Source organism: Callorhinchus milii, unplaced genomic scaffold (genome assembly GCF_018977255.1).
Source record: "Callorhinchus milii isolate IMCB2004 unplaced genomic scaffold, IMCB_Cmil_1.0 Scaffold792, whole genome shotgun sequence".
Taxonomy (NCBI): Eukaryota; Metazoa; Chordata; class Chondrichthyes; order Chimaeriformes; family Callorhinchidae; genus Callorhinchus; species Callorhinchus milii.
In genome coordinates, this window is record NW_024705533.1 from 1 (window position 1) to 10,686 (window position 10,686).

At 48.1% G+C, this 10,686-nt stretch overlaps 1 protein-coding gene across 2 annotated transcripts; it reads left to right on the forward strand.

Moving 5' to 3' along the window:
- Window positions 1-2,501: 2,501 nt before the first annotated feature.
- Window positions 2,502-9,178, forward strand: LOC103191064 (calmodulin-1). Of its 2 annotated transcripts, XM_042346452.1 has the most exons (7): window positions 2,502-2,620; window positions 4,075-4,105; window positions 4,477-4,620; window positions 5,302-5,408; window positions 6,460-6,595; window positions 6,883-6,934; window positions 7,409-7,494. In XM_042346452.1, exons 1-6 carry the CDS (start codon window positions 2,618-2,620, stop codon window positions 6,909-6,911), a joined length of 450 nt encoding a protein of 149 aa, XP_042202386.1. In that variant the 5' UTR covers window positions 2,502-2,617; the 3' UTR covers window positions 6,912-6,934; window positions 7,409-7,494. The 2 variants fall into 2 exon arrangements, with proteins under 2 accessions (XP_042202386.1, XP_042202385.1); XM_042346451.1 differs by having other exon boundaries at window positions 6,883-9,178.
- The last annotated feature ends 1,508 nt before the right edge of the window (window positions 9,179-10,686 follow it).

Sequence of the window (10,686 nt, forward strand, 5' to 3'; positions counted from 1 at the left end):
CATCCGCACCACAACTGGCACCGCCTTCCATCACCTCCGGAATATCGCCAGACTACGGCACTACCTCACCCCTCACGCTGCTGAAACCCTGGTTCACGCCTTTGTCACCTCAAGGCTGGACTATGGGAACTCTCTCCTCGCCGGCCTTCCCGCCCCTCCCTCCACAAGCTGCAGGTCATTCAGAACTCTGCAGCTCGTGTACTGTCCCGCACCAGGCGACCACATCACTCCTACCCTCGCTCGCCTCCACTGGCTCCCCATCCCCCAGAGGATTGATTTCAAGATCCTCATCCTCACCTACAAGGCCATTCACGGCCTTGCTCCCTCCTACCTCTCCAACCTACTATCCCCCTACCTACCTGCCCGTACCCTCCGTTCCTCTGGCTCCGGTCTGCTCCACGTCCCCCGCCCCAACCGCCCTACTATCGGTGGTCGGGCCTTCAGCCTCTCAGCCCCCAGGCTCTGGAACTCCATCCCCAGTGCCTTCGCCGCTTCCTCCCTTTCCTCCTTCAAGGCCGGTCTCAAAACCTTTCTCTTTGACCGTGCCTTCAGCTCCCCTCTCGACTCTCTTCCTCCTCCTCGCTCCCTCCCTTCCCTCCCCTCACCCTGACCATTTCCCCCCTCCTCTCTCCCTCCCTTCCCTCCCCTCACCCTGACCATTTCCCCCCTCCTCGCTCCCTCCCTTCCCTCCCCTCACCCTGACCATTTCCCCCCAATGCTCGGGTCATGACCCAACTGTGCAGCGCCTTGGGACGTCCTCCTGACGTGAAAGGCGCTCTATAAATGGAATCTTGTTGTTGTTGTTGTTGTTGATGTGAAAAGCCCCACATCAAATGCAAGGATTATTATTATTATAATTGTCAGTCAGGTCCCCAAACCTTGGCTCTCGCCAACCCGCGTCTAATACTCTGTGGAATTAGGTAAAGCAGGAAGCGTCCCTCCAGAGAGAGAGAGAGAGAGAGAAGGCGCTTGCATTCCATTCCAACAACCTATCTCCGAGATTTCCAGGTGCAGGTGGGATGTAGGGAATTCTCAGTTGGGTTTGGAGACTCATAATAATAATAATAATTTAAAAATCAGTCAGGTCACCGTGAGCATAAGACAACAACAACAACTTGCACTTATCCAGCGCCCTCCACGCAGGGTAGCGTCTCAGAGCGCTTTGCAAGTGAGAGACCCGAGTTCAATCCCCGGCAGGTCAGGGCCAAACCTTGGGCAAGTTTCCTTACTCCACACAGAGCCTAATAATAATCCTCCAAACCCAAAAACAATAATAAATTGGTCATTTTCAATCTACGACTGTTTGTGGGACATTGCTGTGCGCCATTGGCTGCCGCGTTCGCCCACAAATATACAGTCAATTCACTTTACAGTGTGTTCTGTGAAGCGCTTTGGGACGTCCTCCCGACGTGAAAAGCGCTATATCAAATGCAAGGATTATTATTATTATTATTGTTATTATTATTATTGTTATTATTATTATTATTATCCGGCGCCCTCCACGCAGGGTAGCGTCTCAGAGCGCTTAAGGACGGGGGTGAAATTCCCACAATCACACTTTGCAATCCAGCCGGACGCTCCATCTTGCTTCCCTTGACCGGTTGCCAAGGTAACTGCCCATCTGGTCCCTTTACCGTTGCTAGGGGCAACTGTCCATCTCGTCCCAGACCGGTTGCCAAGGTAACTGCCCATCTGGTCCTTTGGAACGTTGCTAGGGGCAACTGTCCATCTCACCCCTTGATCGTTGCTGGGGCAACTGTCCACCGAGCATCCCACGGCCGGTTGCCAAGATGGGTAACTTACCCCTGGTTGCCCCTGGCAACCGGTCAAGGGACAAGAGGGCTAACTTCCCCCTCTGGTCCCTCGACCGGTTGCCAGGGGCAACGGCGTCTGACTCTCATCACACGCCGAAACTCAACGTAATGACGTCGTGGTAAGCGGTCGGACCATTCCATTCCAGGGAAAAGAGAACATGAGCAACTCCCCTATTCCGGTGGGGGCTCGTATTCACATGTGCCACTTACATCGTTGTTTGCATCTAAATCATCATTATATTTCACATAAAGATTGTGGATAATGAACACCCTTAACCTTGTGCTTGTTGGCCACACCTTACGTTTACAGTCTCCCTCCCCCTCTTGCAGATAGTACACCCCACATTTGACGCATTGCGGGTAGGGACCAGCCAATCACAGCGCGTCTCTTGCCCGGCCGCTGCACTGTGACCAATCACAAGCCGTGTCTCAAGCCGCCGCCAACGGCAGATTTTTTTCAAACAGAAAACCGTTACCGCCGCCTCACGGCCGACGCAACGTCTGTACCCATGCGCGCTGCGTGAGAGGGGGGGAAGAAAGAAAAGAATCCCAACCCCCATTCGCACTTTTAGCCCTTTCGGGAGCGGTAAATGCGTCGGTTTGGGAGTCGGGCGGGGAGGGTATGCGTCACGGGATAATGCAGCTGGGTTTTGGGGTGTGCGCGAGGGCAGGGTGGGGTTCGGGTGTGGGCGGCGGAGGGATACGGTGCGGTGAGGCGGCGGCGGAGCGAGCGGGAACGGACCGTCATCTCCATAGCAACCGTGAGGAGCTGCGGCGGCGGAGGCGACCGACACGACGACATCATGGTGAGTGTGTCAGTGTGTGAGGCCGCGGCCGAGGGGCCCCCCCTCATCTTCCTCCCCCTCCTCATCTTCATCATCATTCTCCTCAGCATCGCCCACCCCCCCTCACCTTCTTCCTCAGCCTCCTCTTCCTCCCTCCTCTTCCTCCCTCTCATCTCTCTCATCTCATCTTCCTCCCTCTCATCTTCCTCCTCATCATCTCCCTCATCATCCTCTCCCCTTCCTCCCTCGTCTCCCCGTCTTCTTCCTCCTCCTCCTCCTCGCCCGCTCCCTTCGGGAGGCGGACACGAACCCACCAGGCGCTCACGAAACACACAGTCACTACACCTTACAGTGTGTCCCGTGAAGCGCTTTGAGACGCCGCGACGACGCGATCAGACCCCGGGATTGCCGTTATGATTGTTGCTCTGTGGGGGCGTCGTTGCTCTGCGTCCTATTGCACTGCTGACCCCCCCCCCCCCCCCCCCCTATACATCAATCGCCGCCCGATCGCGTCGTCAAGGCGTCAGGAAGCGCTTCACCGGATCCACTGTGAACTGTAGTGACTGTCTGGTTTGTGGGCGAAACGTGGCTTTCTGGTACCTTTAATTTTGGCTGTGAACACAGAGCAATAAATGCAATTGTCTGTCTCTATGGGCTTTTAGAAATATATATAATTATTATATGCGGAACCTTTAACATTTAAGCATCTGCAACGCACAGTGTGGTGTGTCCTCTGTATTATTAGAACCATTGGAAACGTCTAAACGTTGCCAGGACATGTTGGAGGGGAGTGGTGGGGGGTCATAATATGCTGTAAATGCTGAGGGTGGAAAATAGATTCACGGATAAATAGTGAGACGTTAAACAGAGATCCTTGACTGCCCGTTCAAGTGGGTGTTACAGATCCCATAGCGCGTTTGCCCACAAATATATAGTCAATTCACTTTACAGTGTGTTCTGTGAAGCGCTTTGGGACGTCCTCCCGACGTGAAAAGCGCTATATCAAATGCAAGGATTATTATTATTATTATTATTATTGGAAAATCGAAGGGAGTTTCTTTCTCGCAGTGCCCTGGCCAGCAATCTCCCACATAAAACTGGTCCACAACTGTTTGTGGTTCATTGCTGTGTGCAATTGGCTGCCACGTTTCGCCCACAAAACACACAGTCACTACAGTGAAGCGCTTTGAGACGTCTCAACGACGCCGACCGAATTATTATTATTGATTTTTTGAAGGGATTATTACTCCTCAAAGAGGTTTATGGTCACTCTTATCACTGACAAACAATCAAGGAAGGTATCGATGTGATGTCAGGTATGCGGCACTTGGCTGCACCTGTGAACTTTCACTGCATTTAAGATTTTAATTGCTTTATCATATAGGCATTCACAGATAGTGTGTGTATAGGGCTCCATGCAATATAGTGTATAGTGAATGGCTTTTTGTTAACTAACACTTTTGGTTTTTTTCCAGGCGGATCAACTTACAGAGGAACAGATTGCAGGTCAGTGAGATTATTATTATTATTATTATAATTATTATTAGAGAGCAGTGCATTCAGGATTCATTGTAATATCAAACAACCAGAAGGTTGTGGGTTCAAACCCCGTGTTGAGACTTGGAACTCATAGTCTAAGCTGACACTTCCTTCCATCCACAATTGTTTGTGGGACGCTGCTGTGCGCAATTGGCTGCCGTATTTCGCCCACAAAATACACAGTCACTACACTTTACAGTATATCCTGTGAAGCTCTTTGAGACTTCTTGACGATGTGATAAGGCGTTGTATCAAATGCAAGGATTTATTTTTATTCATATTTACTATTGAGGGCCAAGATGAGGCTTTATTGTAATCCAAATCTTTCTGTCTCCCAGAGTTCAAGGAAGCCTTCTCCCTGTTTGACAAGGATGGGGACGGCACTATCACCACAAAGGAACTGGGGACAGTGATGCGCTCACTGGGGCAGAACCCCACCGAGGCTGAGCTACAGGATATGATCAATGAGGTTGATGCCGACGGTAAATGGCAGGCACTGTGTTAGGAGGCGCTAGGCAGTCCATGATAAACGGGAACTTTTTCCTTTTTACTTCTTCCCATAGTGTAGTGGTTAAAGCGCTCGCCTCACAAGCTAGAGGGCCCGGGTTCGATTCCCGGGTTGGTCAGGTCAGGGCGAAACCTTGGGCAAGTTTCATTACTCCAACAACAACATCAAGATTACATTTAATGAGAGTAATGAAACTTCCAACAACAACATCAAATGAGCGCCTTCCACTCACATACACACACCTGTTTACCAAACACTTAGTAGGAACCCGATTGTTGGTTGGTTGATCGCTTTCCTGAAGGGGGTAATAATCCCTCAGAAAAAATAAGAAGAAGAATTGGTCACTCAATCCACGAATGTTTGTGGGAAGCTGCTGTGCACAATTGGCTGCCACATTTCGCCCACAAAATAGACTATCAATTCGCTTTAGAGTGTACCCTGTGAAGCACTTTGAGAAGTGTAGAAGACGTGATAAGGCCCTGTATCAAATGCAAGGATTATTATTATGATTATTATTAAAAAGCAGGTGTACAGCTGGTGTCCTAGATTCTCTTTTTAATACCGTCGGCAAATGTTTCACTGTGGCCCTGTGTCACCTCTGTGACCTCTCCTCGGCCTGGCTCTCAATCTGCCGCACTTTGTGTTCTGAACGCAGGTAACGGGACTATTGACTTCCCAGAATTCCTCACGATGATGGCCCGGAAGATGAAAGATACGGATAGCGAGGAGGAGATTCGTGAGGCATTCCGAGTGTTTGACAAGGTAGGGAGTGAAGCCTGTGGTGTAAAGAGTATTTATAGCCGCAGCCTAATTTAGCAGGAGTACGATGGTGCTAAAATGACACTTCCTCATGACTTCCTGCCTCTGTGGCTTCCTTTGTCTGGTGTGCTTCGCAACCTCTTCTTCCAACATCTCATGAAGCCAAGGGAGGGTGGAGGCCTGTAGCTCACAAGAGACCTGGGTTCGATTCCCGGCAGGGTGAAACCTTGGGCAAGTTTCCTCACTCCACACGACTGATAATACTCGCTCAGAAAATAAAACAATGATAAATTGGTCACTTCAAACCACGACTGTTTGTGGGACGCTGCTGTGCGCAATGGCTGTCGCATTTCGCCCCAAAATATACAGTCAATTCACTTTACACTCTATTCTGTGAAACGCTTTGAGACGTCTAGAAGTCGTGATAAGTTGCTATATCGAATGCAAGGATTATTATTATTACTCCCCTCCGCTCAACCATTGGCGGCCACACTACTCCCCGAAGATTTAGGATTCTCTTCCCCCAATCCTTCCCTCCCCCTTGCCCCTCCTTCTCCTCTTTTAGATCACGACTGATGACCTTTCTCTTTGTCCATGCTTATAGTCTCTTCCTCCCTCATCCCGGTGTCAGGCTCCTCTACTGCTGAGCGCTCTGAGACGCTACCCCACATGAAGGGCGCTGTGTAAATACAAGTTGTTGCCCTAAGGTAAAGAAATACCAGTCAGACTCTGGTCCTGTCATGCTGAAAATTGCTTTTGAGATTACCCTCAAATACACAGCCACTACACTGGACAGTAATCATCCTAAAGCACCTCAAGGCCTTCCAGTGTGAAAGATTGCAAACTTTCATAATCTTGAAGGCCTAATACTAATAATCCTTGCAATTGATACAGCAACTTATCACGTCTTTGGGTGAAACGCAGCAGCCAATTGCACACAGCGGTGTCCCACAAACAGTCTGTGACAAATCTGTATCAGGTCACTACTCAGCCAGGTGAGCGCTGGGAATGCTATGGGAGTGTCTAACGCAGAGAGTCTCCCATCTATACGCAGGATGGTAACGGTTACATCAGCGCGGCTGAACTGCGTCACGTAATGACTAACCTGGGTGAGAAGCTGACAGACGAGGAGGTGGACGAGATGATCCGAGAGGCTGACATCGACGGCGACGGACAAGTCAACTATGAGGGTAGGTGCAGCTGATTAGTTGTTGACTGACTCTCCCTCCCTTGCCTCCTTCAAGGCCTGTTTTAAGACCTTCCTCTTTGACAGTGGCTTTGGTCACCCTCTGATTCATATGATGTCATGTACATTATCTCAATTTATGCCTCAATTGGAATCCTGTAAAGTGCTTTGAAACATTTAGACGACTTGAGAATGTGCCGTATTTAATGAAAGGATTATTATTTTACTTCACTGATTCTTATTCTCCCTCTTTCTCTCTCTCTCTCTCACTCCCTCCTTTCTGTCTTTCAGAGTTTGTGCAGATGATGACCGCAAAGTGAAGAGTTCTTTAAGACAGACACCTGTATGTTCCTCCTTTCAAACAGTCTCTCTAAACTTTACTGCGAATATGTTTTTTTCCCCCCAAAAAAATAATTTTGCTAATTTCTAAATAATCTGTAACTGGATCTAGTTTTGGGGAAAAAAGGAGAGAGGAAAAAAAATTATACTTTTCAACAAAACTTGCATGAAAACAGTTGGGAGTCTGGATTCTAACGAGATCCGATGGGATGGTAGGAGAGGGAAAAATGTAAATGAAAAGCAAATAATAGAATGTTGGAGGGAGCTTAGCGTGAAACTAACGGGGTAAAATGCTTCCAGTCTATTGTACGGCCACATGCTTCCTTTGCACGTGTTCGTTTATATATACTACATATATATATAATATATAAAAAGAGACAAAGTACATGTTTTGAGGTCCCATTGCAGGGTTTGTGTTGATGGTCGCAGTTTACTGGTTTCTGTTTTTCACGGTGTTGTCTGTTGATGTTTCTTTAAGACCGTGAGAATTTGCTGGGTGAAAGAAGACAAAGGTCTATCCAGTTCGCTTTCCACTATCCTGGCAGTCGCTTGACACGTATCCCAAACTATATTTACAGTATGTCCTGTGAAGCACTTTGAGACATCTCGAAGATATGATAAGGCATTATATCAAATGCAAGGATTATTATTATTGTTATATACTGTATCCCGAGACATTATTTCCCAACAGAAATCTATCTCATTTGGTCTTGAAACAACACTCTTTCCTTCCACTGCGTGGCTCTCTAGGGAGCCTGTTCTATACGTTTACTACTCGCTGAATGAAGTAGTGTTTCTGCAGATTTAATTATTGGACAAAAGGAAAGAAATTTTCTCCTTTGCGTTTATTAAAAAAAGTTTTGACTTCACAACTGAAAAAGGGCAATCTTGGGCGATTTTATGGCTGTAATGTGCAGCCACCGTGCTTGCGATTTCGCGCGTTAGAATCTTTTCCGATCCCTTCTGGTCACCTCGAGGAGTATATGTAGAGGAGAACAGGTCGGAAGAACATCAGCAACTTGCATTTATATAGCACCCTTCACGCGGGTTAGCCTCCCGGGTGCCTCACGGTGACGGAGTCTGACAAGAACCCGATGCCAAGCAGTGAGTTGCCAGAATTGAGTCTGTTGAGAGGAATTGAGTGCCAAAGGTTGTGGTTGGGATATTTGGGTGTTCTTGTGACATCCTTTGTCCTTCGAAACATGTAGCTTTCTCGTTCCCGTTTGACCACAGCAGCAAGACCAGGCTCGTGATAAAACTACATGTCTTCTAATCGGCCCCAACAGTCCCTCTGCTCCATCGTGTTTAGTCAAGTCTTCAACCACCAAACAATCCCTTGTTCTCGGGAGCTTGCTTGCAAACCCGCTCCGCCTCGTTCGCTCGCTATCTCTCTCTCTCTCTCCCGGCCTGCCTTCCAAACTCTCCCCCAAACATCTCTCTCTCTCTGACCGTGTCTTTGGTAACATCTTTAACTCTTTCACCCCCCTGCTACTTGTCCAGTGCTACATCTGTCCAGCGCTTGAGACGTCCCTTTACATGAGAGGCGCTGTGTAAATGCAAATCGGAGTTCTCTCAGCGCAGCACGCATGTACTGACCCCTGAAGTTTAACCAGGTCTTATCACGTCTTGAGACGTCTCAAATCACTTCGCAGGATATACTGTAAAGCATAGTGACTGTGTACTTTGTGGGAGAAACTCAGCAGCCAATTGCGCACAGTAGTGCCCTCACAAACAGTGGTTGGATTGAGTGACTAAATTATTATTATGGAGTTCCAGAGAACGGGGGCAGATAGGCTTAAAGCCCAGCCACCAACGGTGTGTGATAAAAGTAATAATAATAATATTATGTGGCCAAATTGCACTTAGCAGAAGGACTCGTGTGAGTTGGGTGGGTGGGGGGAGTGGGAAGGATGGGTTTAGGTCTGAATGCAGCCTGCTAGTGTGGCACATATTGTACCCCCTATATAGTGTTCGGTGTATATTATATTGTGTACTTGCTGCTGTTATCATTGGCAGGTGTGAGCGCTTTGTTTTTTGAACAGACGTCAATCTCTCATGCTCTTTAATCTGCAAATAAGTTGTGAATGAGTGCGCGTGTGTGTATGTAAACGTGTGTGTGTGTGTGTGTGTATATACATGCATGTGCGTATGAGCAGAATCTTAACGGCCGCGATTTAAGGCGTTTTGCAGTGACCTCCCTTCTAAGTTGTCACGTTTCAGTGTTTTCCAATAAAACTTGCTGATTATCTCTGGCTGTGTGAATGGTGCTTGTAAGCTCACTGCATGGGGATTTGCGCGTACACTTCTCCCCCCACTTCTCTCGCCATTTCCCCCACCCCCCCCCCACCCCAACCCCCTTACGCCCCCAAGCTCTTGGCTCTGTTGTTAATAGAATCACCCACATGATGCAAACGTGGAGAGGTAAGGGTGAGGTGAATAGGAGAGGGGTGGTGGCACGGGCAGAGTATAATCACTATACGGACTAGTTGGGCAATGTGGGAATCTAATCTGGGTCCTCTCGCTTGCAAGGCGAGCATGCTAACCACTCCACTGCATTATTATATATTAAATACATAGGAACCAAGGGCACTGAGGCCAACAACTGCACTGTTCTCAGATGACTAACCTACCCAGACTGATGGAACAGTCACGTACTCCACTCTAACACTGAAATAATACATCCCCTCCCACCTCATTTCCCTCGGCTGGTTGGAGGGGTGCGACTTTGCAGCACTTGAGACTACAGTTTTGCAGAGCAGCCACACGGACTGATAAACTTGTGGTTGTTTAACATTGAGCAGTTTGAACTTTGGTGGACAGAAAAAATAATTTGGTTGCTTGGTGAGTATTCGGAAAAGCCACAATGCAGCTTCCCCTCCTGTGTGTGGGCTTGTGTGCGTGTTGTACACATGATAAGCGTGTGTGTGATCTGAAACCTTTTTTTGAAGGGATTATTATCCCTGGAAAGCGTCCCGCCAATCAACTAACAACAAGAAGATTTTAGATTCCTACTTACTGCTAGGTAAACAGGTGTGTGTGGTGTAAGGCAACTTGCCTATGGTTTTGTCCTGACCTGACCCGCCCGGGAATGGGCGAGCTCTCCATCCACTGCGGTAGATCACTCCACATACACTCAATGTCTTCTGTCTCCCATGTGCGGTGCAGAAATAACCCACCCCCTGTCCGGACGTCACTCTCCGGCAATTCATTGCATAACAGAGAAGAAAACAGTCGTTGATGTTCTATTTTCTCATCCCTGGGTTTGTGCTTATCTCTCGTTCCTGTCTCCCTCCGTTTCTTTCAGTTTCTCAACCGTTTGTATAGCCGCATTGACGTCAGGAAGATGAGTCAACTCACTTCACAGTGATGACTGAGGGGGAAAGTTATAATGATAATCCTGACATTTGAGATAGCGCCTCATCACGTCATTGAGACGTCTCAAAGCGCTTCACAGAACATACTGTAAAGTGTTGTGACTGTATATTTTGTGGCCGAAACGCGGCAGCCAATTGTGCACAGCGACGTCCTGCAAATAATGTATATATTTTTGAGAGGATTATTAAAAAATAACAATAATAATAATCCCTTTAATACTCAATCCATAACTGTTTGTGAGACACAGCTGTGCGCAAAACTTTACAACAACAACAAAATATAGCGCCTTTCACAATCAGTGTTTCGGACCTGAGCTGGGGGTTTGGGGATCGGGGAGGGTGGAGGGTGATGGAAGGCACGGTCAAAGAGGAGGGTCTTGAG